This window comes from Podarcis tiliguerta (genome assembly GCF_965153285.1).
Source record: "Podarcis tiliguerta genome assembly, chromosome: 1".
Lineage (NCBI taxonomy): Eukaryota > Metazoa > Chordata > Lepidosauria > Squamata > Lacertidae > Podarcis > Podarcis tiliguerta.
This window is the reverse complement of record NC_139534.1, coordinates 54397018-54411742: the sequence shown is the minus strand read 5'-3', so window position 1 is coordinate 54411742 and position 14725 is coordinate 54397018. Positions and strand designations below refer to the sequence as shown.

Here is a 14725-nt window from a genome sequence, read left to right as displayed (position 1 = left end):
AAATGTAAAGAAAAAGAGGGAATGTAGAGTATTGCTTTCCTTGAGATCCTACGTAGGTTGTATTTCTGTACATTTCCTTCTAAGCTACCCTGGCACCGCTAGCTCAGAATGTCTAAGTGATGTCATGACCTTCCTATCTAACTATATACATCCTCTCCTTATCACCGCAGACTGAAAGAATGTTAAGTGCACTCTGTATAATCTCTGAGTACCACCCTATCAATCATAGATTACTGTGTTCCTGTGTTCCCTCTATCTAATGATGCGTAATGTCTTCACGCAACCCCTTGTATGTATATGCAACACTATAACGCTTGTACGCACACCACGTGTAACCAATCAGCACCAAGCACATATGAGGCAATTGGTGTAATATACAATAAAAGGGACTCTCCGAGACTTGATTGGGGAGATGCCTCCCAGATGACACCATCTACTCATCTGTCATTTATTCAACCCAACAAGGGAACATTTTATCATATGTGGTGGGATGTAAAAAGGTGAGAGCCTTCTGGGAAGTGATATATAATGAACTGAAAAAAATGTTGAAATATACATTTGTTAAAAAACCAGAAGCTTTTTTGTTAGGAATGGTTGGAAATGAAATAAATAGGAAGGATCATAAATTATTTTTATATGCAGTAACAGCAGCAAGGATACTACTGGCCCAAAAATGGAAGCAGGAAGAATTACCATTGATAGAAGAATAGAGAATGAAACTGATGGACTACGCAGAATTAGACAAATTAACAGGAAAGGTTCGAAACCGACGAGATCACAAGTTTACCGAGGACTGGAGTAAATTTGTAGACTATATGAAAAGCATATGTGATGTACAAATAATGTTTGTGGGTTTACAGGAAGCTTTGTGAAGAAATAAGTATTAGAAACGTTGTAAAAAAGGGAACAAGGGAATAGATTTATTTAAAATAAAAGGCAATGTTAAATTTAGAATTGCGGATAGAAGATTAGAAAATGGAAGATTCGCGGATGAGCTGAGCGAAGTCAAAAATATGTATCTGTGACAATATGTATGTTTAAAATTTTATATTGGAAATTGAATAAAAATATTTTTTTAAAAAAACAAACAGATATGACTAAGAAGGTTGAAGAGGGAGCTTGCAAGCTTCATCCCAGCTGGAGCAACTAAAAAGTTCCATAGATTCTCTGAGGAGTCTGCTTTCCTCTCCTCTCCTATCCCAATTAACTCCCATTTCTGCAAAATATTGCATAGACTCTCCGGGGGGGGGGGGTTGCATCTTTCCTTCCCAGTTGACCTCAGTCTCCAGGGTGAGAGCAGATGAAGGAAAAGATCTGGGCTGGTCACAAGAGGAGGAAGAGGGTTTTTTGAGTGTTCATGCACACCTGGCATGAGATGCAGGGCTGTAAATCAAGGAGAGTGCATTGAAGAACTGGAGGGGTAGGAGCCTAGGACTCCTGCCTTCACCCCCTACAGCATCTCCAGGATGCCTTGTGGAGCATGGAGTGCTGAGAGACAGGAGTGGAGGTTGGAGAGCCTGCACTGGAAAAGGTGTTTATTATTTATTTTTATTTCAAGTAGAGACTAGAGGGGTCATTTAAAGAAGTGCATGGGGTAGAGGGGGGACAGGGGGCTGCGTCAGAGGCTGATAAAAAAAATGCTAGAGTGAAAGAAAGGAGTGGTGGAAGGGGGAGTATGTTTAAGAAAAATGGATGAGTTTTTCAGACTAAAACCAGGACTGAAAATAGAGCTATGTTGATTCACAAAGGGGGCTTCAAGTACCCAAATGGTATTTTGGGGGGTAATAAATTGTGTTGTTGTCTAATGTAGAAAGTTGAAATGTCTGCGTTTGGTGTGAAAAGAGGTCCTTGCCATTGTTATTTTGGTGAACTACAATTCCCATCTTAAACACTGACTTTGAGAAATAAATGTTGTGTGTGTGTGTTTGAGTTTAAAGCAGAGGCTGGGTAGGAGTGCTTTAGTTGAAGTGCAGTACTTGGAAAATCCTGTTTTGATATGCAGTGCAGTCTTCCAGTTGTTTAAAACACTAACAGAGAAAGTTCCAGTATTTTCCCTTTAAGTGAATTTAGCAAAAACAGATATCACCGGAGACAGATTCCAGCCAGGAGCATTTGTTGTTCCAATTACTGTTAAACATTTTGTTCATGGTTTCAGCCAACAGGAGACTGAATCACTGTGACATAGTAACATGCAGAAACTCTTCGTGTATACAGGGAATAAAGAATGTCAGGACAGTGACATTCAGGACTGTCACAGGACTGTGACAAATGTGGTCCTCAAGTAAGTCTAAGTCCATAGGACCCTTCCAAGTTAACACTTGCTCACTAGACAATGCCTTTCATTAGCCTACCCTCCTCAAAGACTTTTGCCTGCCAGGAAGGTGATACTGAATTCTCTCACTGAGCTTGAGGTCATGGGAGGTGATAGGAAGAATCGGCCCCTGATTTTTGAGTTAATTTTTGAGGTCCACTAGCGATGGAGGTTAAATTGAATTTTGTTTGCATTTTAGTGGAAATGACTTAATTTGTACTTCTTGAACCAATATGCAAACCAAAATTCAGCTATGCTTAGAAATGTGGAGTTCCCTGAATTTTATGATGCCGCTTTCTAAAAAGAACATTAGGTATAAAACTGCATATATTAGTGAAAATAGCCTTCAAAACTGGATTACGTTAGGGAAAATCACTTCAAAAAATTCGCATTAGTCAAAACTGCATAGAAAAATGTGCTTATTAGAAGAAATTTGCACTAAACTGCTAGGAAATTTTCATGAGGATTAAAAATATATACAGTACTTGTTTCACAGTTTCATTTTCTTCCTCCTAGGGAAACTTTGGGGTAAATAATGGAATACACAAATCACAGCATTGTGACTGAATTCATCCTTCTGGGCTTCATGGACCATCCAGAGTTGTGGACCATTCTCTTCCTGGCATTTATCCTCATCTACATTGTCACAGTCTCAGGAAATCTTGGCATCATCATCCTAGCCGCTCTTGATGCAAACCTTCATACCCCAATGTACTTTTTCCTCAGCAACTTATCCCTGGTTGACGTTGGCTATTCCACTACTATTGCTCCTAGGTTGCTGATGACCTTTCTACAAAAGAATAGCACTATTCCGTTCTCAGAGTGTACCGTGCAATTCTTCTTTTTCTGTCTGTTTGTCACAGTTGAAACTTGCCTTCTTGCTGTTATGGCTTATGATCGCTTTACTGCCATTTGCAACCCGTTACTTTATTTTGTTGCCATGTCTAAAAAGCTCTGTCTGGTGTTAGTAACAAGTGCATATATTTGTGGCTTTGTGAATTCAGCTGCTCAGACTTCATTCATATTTAGCCTTTCTTTCTGCAGCTCAAATGTTATTAATCATTTCTTTTGTGACGTTCCTCCCATCCTGAAACTTTCCTGTTCAAGCACAGAAGTGGCTAACACTGTGCATTTCATCTTTGCTACTTCAATAATCATGACCACTTTGTTGATTATCCTCATCTCCTATACCTACATCATTTTTGCCATCCTGCGGATTCGCTCTGCCCAGGGCAGACACAAAGCCTTTTCAACTTGTGCCTCTCACTTCATGGCCGTTACAATCTTCTATGGGACTATCATCTTTATGTATCTTAGGCCCAATTCCAGTGTCTCAACAGATGAAGATAAAATTGTTTCAGTGTTCTATACTCTTGTGATCCCAATGCTAAATCCATTGATTTACAGTTTGAGAAATAAAGATGTGAAGGATGCTTTCATAAGGACGAGAGGGAAGATTTCATTAAATTGATTCATTTCCTTTTTAAGATGAGTTTCATTTTCCAATAGATAATAACCAAGAAAGAAAATATGTATTTGTTTTTTGTGAGCAGCCTGCTGAGTTGCCTGTTTATCTACATCTGCTGAGTGGCACTTGTGTTCCATAGTGTGTAAATGGCTTGATTCAATCACTTTTGGTGGTTAGGTGGAGGAAGCACGTTTAGCCTAAGTGATCTTCTTAGGAGTTGGCCCCAAGGTTGGCTTTTTGGACTCTTTGGCCCAGGGGCTCCCCTCAGAGTTTACAGTTGATTTCTGCACTTACAGAAATTTCCTTCTGCAGGAAGGTTTGGTTTGGTTTCAGAATCAATAAAGTGGCTTGAAAGCCAACCTAATGTGTCTGACTTTTTATTCATCCATCTGGTCACAACAGCAGTACTCAGATATCTAAATAATGGAACAACTAGACTGTGAGTGAATGGACTTTGTCCTGCTCTATGTTGCTCTCTTTTATTTATTTCAAAAATTATACCTCACATTTATTTATCAGATTAATTCACAGTGCCTCCCATCTAAAAAAGCCAATATAAATAATCCAAACTGCTAAAATCAATTTTTGTACTCACTTTTAATTAACAGTTTACACCAACAGAAGGATAAAATAAAGCCACACAAAAACTAGGCAGAGTAAAATGGTTCTAGCTGCTAAGCTGAAGTTAAAAGTGGGGACATAAGATGCATATCTCTCAGGAGAGTGCTTAGAAAGAAAATGCCCTGTCTTGCATCCCAATCAGTAATGTTTTCCAACATGGTGAGACACACAAAAGAACCTCTGAACGTGATCACAAATGGTGCACAGGACTGTGTGCATTGCAATGGGATTTATTTTAGGGAGATGGGGCCCCTTTTGCCTGGTGGGGTAAGGACTAGTGGAGAGTCAACTGAGGGGCAGAATTCTGTCCATGTCATGCTTCTGTGGGGATTCACAAGAAGAAGCTCTCCCTCTTAATTTTGGAAAAGAAGGTTGTTTGTACAGATGCAGAAATGGCATTGGGCAGGGTCAACATAGTACAGGGGGCTCCTCATAAGGGGTCTGAGGAGGGGGATTGGCCACAGTACCCCAAGCTCAGGAGTTGAAATCTTGGTTGGAATCCTCACCCCGGTCAGCCAGCAAGATCTTGCATGTGCGGAAATAGCCTTCTTGACCATTGGACCCACTATTGGTCTGGTCCAGGGCTAGATGACTTTCAGAGTCCCTTCCAACTTGCTAATTGCATGATTCTAATAATATAGGGGAATAGTAAAATGGTTTACTCATTGTGTTGGTATAGAATTTTAAAATATACAGGGGGAAGATTTGGGGCTGTGTGATCCCCAAGGGCTGACCTGAAGTCTCCAGTTTTGCCTGGCTTTTTCCAGGTGGCAGTGGGAGAGCCTGGATCTACTGGTGGGCAAGAGTGTCTTAAAAAATATATTTTTTAAAGAAGACTGCAGGTGGAGCTAGTCAGCTTCAGCCAAGCTGGAATCAACTGCAAATTATTGCATACATTCTCTGAGGAGTCTGCCTTCCTTCCCTCTCCCAATTAACTCCCATCTCTGCATAATATTGCATAGGATCTCCATGGGGCTGCGTCCCCCCCCCTCCCTATTAGCCTCAGTCTCCAGGGCTCAGTGGTGGGAGGGAGAGCAGATGAAGAAAAAGAACTGGGCTGGCCTCGAGAGGAAGATGGGGCTTTGAGTCAACTTGCACACCTGGCGTGAGATGCAGGGCTGGAAACCAAGTAGAGCAAACTAAAGAGCTGGAGTGGCAGGAGACTAGCACTGCTGCCTCCACCACCTGCAGTATTTTTGGGGATGGCCTATGGAGGCTGGAGTGCTGAGAGACAGGACTGGAAACTGTCCCAGCCACTGATGTGGGTGGAGAATTTCCTTTGCTAAAATTCTTCCCACCCTCCATTCTTCCCAGTCTCAATGGAGGATTTTGAATAATCTATTACATGCAGCTTGCATTTTTCAGCTTGGCACTCAAGCTGCAATATCATTCTGCTAGTGGTGTGCTGTGGGTGATACACTCCAAAGGATACACGTCACTGACAGCAGAGCTTGTGCAGGAGTTGTTAACCATTCAAAAACATGCACTATCTAGTCAGAGACTCCTGAGTAAGCTTAGCAGTAATGGAAATAAGACAGGATGCAAGAAGTGGGTCACACAAGGAGCTATGCTAAGACTGTTTCTTTTGAATTTCTTTATAAAATACCTGATGTTATCTGAGCAGGGTGGTAACATGATGAGACTGTAATGCCATCCTTGCTGTCAGTGGCAAAGAAACACAATTCTGTGCATTGACTGTGCTCAACTTCAGAGGCTTTCAATATGTGTCTCATATCCAGAAGAATGATTGGTTGGGATGCAAGACAGGGCCTTTTAAACTTCAGATTAGCAGCCAATCCATTTTATTCTATTGTGTTTTAGTCTGGGTTGCCTAGTTTTTATACTAATTTTATTTGGTCCCTCTGTTGGTTTTAACTAATTACTAAAATTGAGTGCTAACCATGATTTTTGTAGTTTGAACTGTTTTCATTGTCTTTTAACAATTTTATGATTCTCTGCAAACCATGACGGCTTTGATTTATATTTCAAAAGTGAAGTATATTTTTTAAAAAAAATTAAAAGAAGGTAACATTGAGCAGGAAATAAAGCACTCCCTCCCAGCTCAAGCATTCCACCATTTATATCTGTGAATATTGTGATGGTGACCTGATGGCCAAACCAATCAAAACCTCCAGAGGGAAAACCCCTCTAAGTGAAGAAATTAACTACAAACACCAGGCAAAGCCTGAAACCCATAAGGGAACCCAACCCCTGCCTGTAGGAAGTGGAGATGTGGCAGTAGTACCACCTACCCACTTTACCTGGCCACACCCTGAAGGCAAATAAGCAGGTTTCCCTTGCGTGACTCTAGCCCTGGGTCCCAGAGCTCCAAGCAGATGAGGCACGTTGGTCTCATAGGTGTTCCCTATCCAGCTCCAGGGCCCCAGAGTCCCAAGATTCAACTTCTGGGGCATCCCCTCACCCCAAAAGGCACCTAAGATTAAAGCGCCTTCCTACACCAAAGTGACTGAATCAACATATTTATATGCCACGAGAGCGGAGGGCAACCTATAGACTTCAGGAGCAAGGCTTCAACATCTCCCAAATGCAATGCGTCAGGAAGATTTGGGGCATGGCAAAGCAGGACAGAGTCTCAAACAAAGATGTGGTCTTCCAAACCCACATTCCCATCACATTTACCCTCCCAGAATCTCTCAGTGACATCTATGCTGGCTTGGTCATGACCACAGAATGGAAAACGACAGGATCCCCAAGGACATGCTGCAAAGGGAGCTGGCTTCTGGCACCAGGCCAATTGGCAGACCAACTCTGTGTTGTGAAATATGTCTGTAAACAGGACGGGAAGGCTGGCAACATTAACCCTGTTGTGTGGGAACCCCTTGCAGGTGGCCATAGTACCTGGAGACAGTCAGGCTGTGTATTCACAGCAGTGACGAGAGGAGGAAGGACGGCTGGATGGAGTGCAGAAAGAAGGAACGCCATGGTGCATCTTTAGCAGCAAAACCAGATGCCTTCATCTGCCCCAGAAGCAGCAAAACATGTCTTCCCTGTATCAGTCTCTACAGCCAAAGCAGGTGCTGTAAATCTCCAGCACTTTGACTTTACCCATGAAGGCACACTCATCCATTGTTTCCCAGGGCCGACAGATGACAGCCAATCATGCTGTCAAATACTAATGCCACCTACTGACTACTCAGAGAGGAATAGGCAAAAAAAAAGCAACCCACTAGGACAGTGGTGGCAAACCTATGGCACGTGTGTGTAAGGAGTTGTTGCTGCCAAACTAGTAGAGATAACGCTCCAGGCACACAGCGATTTCTGTCTTGTTGATTTATTGCTAAAAGTTCAAAGCAGTTACAAGAGTTCAAACAAACGCATCCATGCTTCAGTCAATCAGATGTCTCGACTGAATATTTGTGACGTCTTTTCCCCCAGCATGCCCATCAGTGCAGGGCACGCCTCCTATTTCCTTTGTTCTGTGAGTAGCTAGTTCCGGGGACTGGTTGCCCCCTCCCTATTTCCTCTTCTGAGTCGGAAGACAAACTGCTAATGAGCTCTTTCGGCTCTCGATAATTGCTTCTCTCCCCCCTCGTCTCTCTAGCTGTATCCCTTTCCCTGACAGTGTACCAGAATGGGCACATAGAGCGCTCTCTGTGGGAACATGCGCCATAGCCCCAGCAGTGCCATTCTAGGTGTATATCTGCCCCCCCATGCCGTTGTGGGGTGGAAATCCTGCCTAGAGCACTCTCCGCCCGCAGCAGCGGTCCCACCAAGCAGCTGGTTTCTGGCTGTGCCGCTGCCGCCATGCCGCTGCAGGTGTGAAACTGTGTAGGAAAATGAAAAGGTGCATGTGATTGGTTGCTGCATCAAGGTTTTTTGTTGATTGCTCCCTGCTGTCGAGCGTTGAGACTATCGGTTGCTTCTGCTTCTTTCCTGTGTGTGTGTGTTTTTCTGCAACTCCCCTCCCCCCCAAAAAAGAAAGCTTTAACAACTCAACAACTCTGAGCAATCCTCCCCCAAAAAGCTCAAAAACTCTGGGGGCATGGTATACACAAAAAAATGCAGTATATTCATTTGTTTATCCATTTTGGCACTTTGTGATAAATATGTGGGTTTTGGGTTGCAGTCTGGGCACTCAGTCTCTAAAAGGTTTGCCACCACTGCAGTAGGACAATTGCACGCACACGCACACACACACACACACACAAACAAACAAATGAAACAAATACACATTTTATTTCTTGGTTAATATCTATTGGAAACTGAAACTCATCTTGAAAAGGAAATGTATTAATTTAATGAAATCTTCCCTCTCATCCTGATGAAAGCATCCTTCACATCTTTATTTCTCAAACTGTAGATGAAAGGATTTAGCATGGGGATCATAAGAGTATAGAACACTGAAACAATTTTATCTTCATCCGTTGAGACACTGGAATTGGGCCTCATATACATAAAGATGATGGTCCCATAGAAGATTGTGACAGACGTGAGGTGGGAGGCACAGGTGGAAAAAGCTTTGTGTCTGCCCTGGGCAGAGCGAATCCGCAGGATGGCAAAAATGATGTAGATATAGGAGATGAGGATAATCAACAAAGTGGTCATGATTATTGCAGTACCAAAGATGAAATGCACAGTGTTAGCCACTGCTGTGCTTGAACAGGAAAGTTTCAGGATGGGACGAACGTCGCAAAAGAAATGATTGATAACATTTGAGCTGCAAAAGGACAGGCTAAATATCACGAAAGTCTGAGCAGCTGAATTTACAAAGCCACAAATATATGCACTTGTTACTAACACCAGACAGAGCTTTTTAGACATGGCAACAAAATAAAGTAACGGGTTGCAAATGGCAGTAAAGCGATCATAAGCCATAACAGCTAGAAGGCAAGTTTCAACTGTGACAAACAGACAGAAAAAGAAGAATTGCACGGTACACTCTGTGAACGGAATAGTGCTATTCTTTTGTAGAAAGGTCATCAGCAACCTGGGAGCGATAGTGGTGGAATAGCCAATGTCAACCAAGGATAAGTTGCTGAGGAAAAAGTACATTGGGGTATGAAGGTTTGCATCAAGAGCGGCTAGGATGATGATGCCAAGATTTCCTGAGACTGTGACAATGTAGATCAAGATAAATGCCAGGAAGAGAATGGTCCACAAATCTGGATGGTCCATGAAGCCCAGAAAGATGAATTCAGTCACCATGGTTTGATTTGGGTACTCCATCATTAATCCCATAGTTTCCCTAGGAGGAAAAGCAAAAAGGAAATAAACAGCAAGTAATTTTATTTATTTATTCTTAAAAATTCTCATGAAAATGTGTCAGCATTTTAGTGTGAATTTCTTTCAATAAACACATTTTTGCATGAAGTTTCAATTAATATATACCGTATTTTTCGCCCTATTGGACGCACCGGCCCATAGGACGCACCTAGTTTTCAGGGGGGGGGGGGAATCAAGGAAAAAAATATGATTTCCCCCCCGCAGCTCTGGGAGCAGCGGACAGGCTGCACGCAGCCTGTGCGCTACTCCAAGACCTTCTCCCTGCTTTTGCGGGAGGTGGCGGAATTCCCTCACCTCCCCCCAAAGCCCACAGGAGCCCTGCGCGACTCCTACGGGCTTTTCGACCAGGAGGGAAAAGGAACTGAAATGGCCAGTCAGTCCCTTCTCCCTCCTTGGGAAAAGCCCCCAAGAGCGGCGCGCTCTTCAAAGGGTTTGTGGCTCCTGCTGGCTTTTCTACGAGGTGGGGGAATTCCCCCACCTCCTAGAAAAGCCAGCAGAAGCCGCGGAGCCCCTTTAAAGAGCCCGCGGCTTTTGCCTCCTTTTGCGGGAGGTGGGGGAATTCCCCCATCTCCCGCAAAAGCCCACAGGAGGGTTGGAGAGTAGGGGGAAGGCGTCGCGCGCCTTCCTGCTGCCCCCCGTCCTCTGGGGCTGACGATGGGGGAGGCGCTCCTTTCCCCCCGCCAGCCTCCAAGCCGGGTTGGAGGGTAGCAGGAAGGCGTCGCGCGCCTTCCTGCTGCCCCCCATCCTCTGGGGCTGACGATGGGGGAAGCGCTCCTTTCCCCCCCGCCAGCCTCAAAGCTGGGTTGGAGGGTAGCAGGAAGGCGTCGCGCGCCTTCCCGCTGCCCCCTATCCTCTGGGGCTGGCGATGGAGGAGGCGCTGCTTTCCCCCACCGCCAGCCTCAAAGAGCAGACTCTCCTGGCTCCAGCGGAAGCAACGCAAAGCCTCCAGAGCACAGGCTTTGGAAGCTTCGCGTTGCTATCGCTGAAGCCAAGGAGCCTGCATTCGCCCCATAAGACGCACACACATTTCCCCTTCATTTTTGGAGGGGGAAAAGTGCGTCTTATAGGGCGAAAAATACGGTACATATTGGCATGTTATTTCACCTAATTCAGTTCTCTGTGTTATTTCCAGTACCTTATTCGTTTTTGTGCACCCTTTCCGCAATATATGCATTTTTAAAAACATATTATTAGTGGGAGAACTGCACCACAAAATTAAGAGAAGTGTATATTTGGTTGAAAGATTTGGGTTATCATATTTGTTTGAAAAGTGCAAACTGGGGGGTTTCTTATTTAAACCCAAACCAAATTCTCATCTACCCCTAGTTATGACTACCTTTACCAGCACTGGGGCTAATTAATGCACAATCAAGTGATGACTTGTATGAAAATTGCAGAAAGGATTAGAAACCATGACAATCTTTTAAAAATCACCTTCCATGACTTGAAGCACAATGGGAGGAATTAAGTGTTAGGTTCTTCTGAATGTAACAATGTAAATCAGCTTGCTAGAGGAGAAAGTGCATATTCCAATTATGCATGAATCCCAGCAAAACAAACTCAGTAATTGTGGAGTTTCCCTCTTCCATTTAAGAAAGGTGTGCTCTCATTCCAACAGTCCAACAATGATGAAAGAGAATTACTTCCATACTCGATATGACACAGAATAGCAAATCATCTTTAACATTTTGTTCCAAACAGCAGTAGTTTTATGAGGCCACATGCTTATGCCTAGGGTAACATAGAGCTGCTTAACCTTTTCTCTAGGTGTAACACATAGCAACATGTAAAGTGATATTCTATTCTCCCTCCCTCTCTCATTTAATCAAAGGCTGTTTTGGGAGGCTAGATATTTAAGCGGAGGGATAACAAGGAACTGCTTAACCCGCTCCCATCCTGGCCAGTTCACCCCAGAAATGAGCTGTAGGAACTCAAAGTTCTTACCTCACAGAAGAGGTGAGCAATCAGGAATTCCTCACTTGCTCTTGTCTCATGGTGCTCTGTGGATGTTCGGATTCTTCTCCACAGCAAATGACCGGGACAGTTCTTGTTACCAAATGAGGGTCAGGGAGCATAAAACAGATTGGCACATAAATGTTCAGTCTCCTTTCCCCCATTTCTTGGTGTGTGTGTAGTTTATTTCTGAGCCAAACCAATGGAAGCCATGGTCATTTCACTCATAATTCACAATGTGCCATTCATATTGGCGACCTCAGATGTGATGCACTGGTAGTCATCTTTATTTTATCACATGCTGTTTTCTGTAGAAGATAATATTTTGACCTAGCACAAATGTAGGTTTGTCACTCATTCCTTATTTTCACTGTTCACATTTTAGGACCTCTCATCATAATTAATAAAATATATAGCATGGGCAGAGTTTTACCATATTTTAAAGGGAGGTGGAAAGTTGCAATCCCATGTTATCTTGTTTTACTGAGGCATTAGCTACTCTGACATTAGTAGATTTTAAGCCCAAATACATGTGCATAATATTGCAAACTCCGAGCTGAGGTTTCAATCTTATGCAACTGCAAGTCAGTACAGGTCAGACTTATGACCTAAGAATGCAGGTTGTGCCAAAGATTGGCATAAAACAGCAGGGGTGGGAGCAATTTCAAATGAAAGGCAAGAGGGGGTGTTGAACCCTATCTCTGCTCTCCACTTTTCCACTGAAACTGCTATCACACTCTGAGATGCAATTTGAGATTAGAAATTAATGGCAGGATTCACCTAACCAGCCATGTCACAGGAAGACACAGACTTACACTTTTACAACAGGGCTTTCTGCCCTCTCCTTCCCCCAACACCCCAGAAATTGACTCAAGGGTAACCGACAGAATAGTACACAGAGGAAAGAGGGGGTGGTCATTTCATCTGACAAGCTATAATGCTTTCACAGACAGAATGGTTAGAAAAGTGTGGCACTGAATGGCACTGTCCTAGCCTAATTCATTCTGCCCATTCACCAACTAGGAATTTTTTTTAATGGCTATCCTTTTTGACAGGAGTGGATGCTTTCTGAAATCATATTGCCCACTTTCCCCAAACAGCTTAGAATGATAAATGGAAGTGTTTGGTTTCTATATTTTTTCTTGATTGGGCAAAATACCAACAAAAGTTGATATGTATTTCCCCACAGATATTTTTTTAAAAAAATAAAACTTTGCAAACTGCTGTGGAAATGGGGAAAACAGAATTAGTGACTGGAAAAACGAGGTACTAAGAGAAACTGAAATTGACAGATTGACGAATGTCTAATTCTGACTAGTGTCACAAGTTTCTCCACATCATCCATATGTTTTGTTCACAAAAAGTTGATCTTTTAGAGCATCCTTAATCAGCCCTTGTAGCACGCTACTACAGCAAAGGGACAGCTCCAGCTAGCCTTTCTAAAACCATCAAATATTAGGCTTCCATATAATTTTATGTTTCTTTTTCCTCATTCTTTTTACCTTTAATGTCATCATCTCTGCCACTTGAGTAAACAGAAATTTAAAGCTGGGAAGAATTGTGCTATTCTTCCTACGGAATGGGTGTCTTCCCATTCATTTGTTAGGCTGCTGTGCCAAATAAAAAAGGAACATGCCTGCAGTGTTTAAGCTGCAAATACATAGATCCAGAGAATTTTGGAGTTGGATGGGACCACAATGATCATCTAGTCCAATCCCCTGCAATATGGCTTAAACCAACAACCCTCAGATTAAGAATCTCATGCTCTACCAACCGAACTATCCCTTCCCTTTCGCAGAAAGAAAGCAGAGATACTGCATTAACCCACTGGCCTCAATGCCCAAATAATATGAAAAGTCTCTTAAACTTGAAACTTAAATGTTTTATCTGAGCTGAGTTTGAAAATTTGGCTGCAAAGCCTCATGAAAATACTGCCTGGCTAATTCGTTTCAGTCCACGCTTAATGAGATCTGCTTTATCTGTTGTTCTCTTAACAGTCACAGGAAACATGCAGGAGACAGCATGTAGCAAGGTCTGCCAGCCATACAACTTTTGTGAACAGAAAATGAAAATAAAATCTGTATAACTGAGATTTTATCCAGTAAGTCAACATAGCCCAAGTAACTTTACCTGTGAAGATGATAGATGTCATTTCTAAAGCCTTCCAAATCAAGATGCGTAGATAAAACTGCTCATTTTATACTTGGTTTGGTATTACCTAGAATCCAAATCCCTGAAATATATGAATAATAGCTACATCATTAAAATGTTGTGTAGGACCTCTCAGCATAATCACCTGAGGACATGCTGTGTGGGAATTTGTTCTTGTTCCCACTGTTCATCCTTAATTGGTTTGAAACAGGACTACTGGCTTTCCATTCAGCCCACAAAATTGCAGTTTTTGCTGTCACCTGGTTATCTTGATTTGCCAGAAGAAAGGACACAGTAGCAATGGTTGAGCAACCTAGTATGGATAGTAGTAGAGGGTTAATAACCTCACTCCTCAAAAAGGGGTATCATAGTCTATTCCCAAACTCATGAACATCCAAGCCAACCCTACAGTGCCAAAATACCTTTTGGTTGGACCTTTTGGTGCAAGCAAAGCTTGTAAGATCTTGCTGGCCGATTGGGGTGAGGATTCCAACCAGGAATTCAACTCCTGAACTTGGGGTTCCATGGCCAATCCCCCTCCTCAGACCCCTTATGAGGAGCACCCTTTACTATGTTGATTATGCCCAATGCCATTTCTGCATCTGTACACAACTCCCTCCCCCCCAAAAAAAGTCAAAGAGAGTTCTTCTTCCTGTGAAACGCCACAGGAGCATGACATGGGCAGAAGTCTGCCCCTCAGTTGAAGCTCCTCTAGTCCTTACCCACCAGGCAACAGGGGGCGCTGCCTATTTCTGCCTAAAATAAAACCCAATGCAATGCACACAGTCCTGTGCATCAATTGTGATCAACTTCAGAATTCCTTTGGTGTGTCTCACCATGTTGAGAATCATAACTGATTGGGATGTAAGACAGGGCCTTTTCTTTCAAAGGACCCAGATTGTAGAATAACCTCCTGACAGACATTCATCTGATCTCCCCACTTTACAATTCAGATTTGCAGATAAAACCATTTTACT

General features: G+C 43.0%; 2 protein-coding genes across 2 annotated transcripts; one reads left to right on the top strand and one right to left on the bottom strand.

Moving 5' to 3' along the window:
- Window positions 1-2846: 2846 nt before the first annotated feature.
- On the top strand, window positions 2847-3782 carry LOC310679196 (olfactory receptor 5AR1-like; the record flags this gene model as incomplete). Its single annotated transcript, XM_083444054.1, has 1 exon — window positions 2847-3782. The coding sequence occupies one exon, from the start codon at window positions 2847-2849 to the stop codon at window positions 3780-3782; it is 936 nt and encodes a 311-aa protein (XP_083300180.1).
- Window positions 3783-8651: 4869 nt separating this feature from the next.
- Window positions 8652-9599, bottom strand: LOC310679038 (olfactory receptor 5AR1-like; the record flags this gene model as incomplete). Its single annotated transcript, XM_083443757.1, has 1 exon — window positions 8652-9599. The coding sequence occupies one exon, from the start codon at window positions 9597-9599 to the stop codon at window positions 8652-8654; it is 948 nt and encodes a 315-aa protein (XP_083299883.1).
- Between the last annotated feature and the right edge of the window lie 5126 nt (window positions 9600-14725).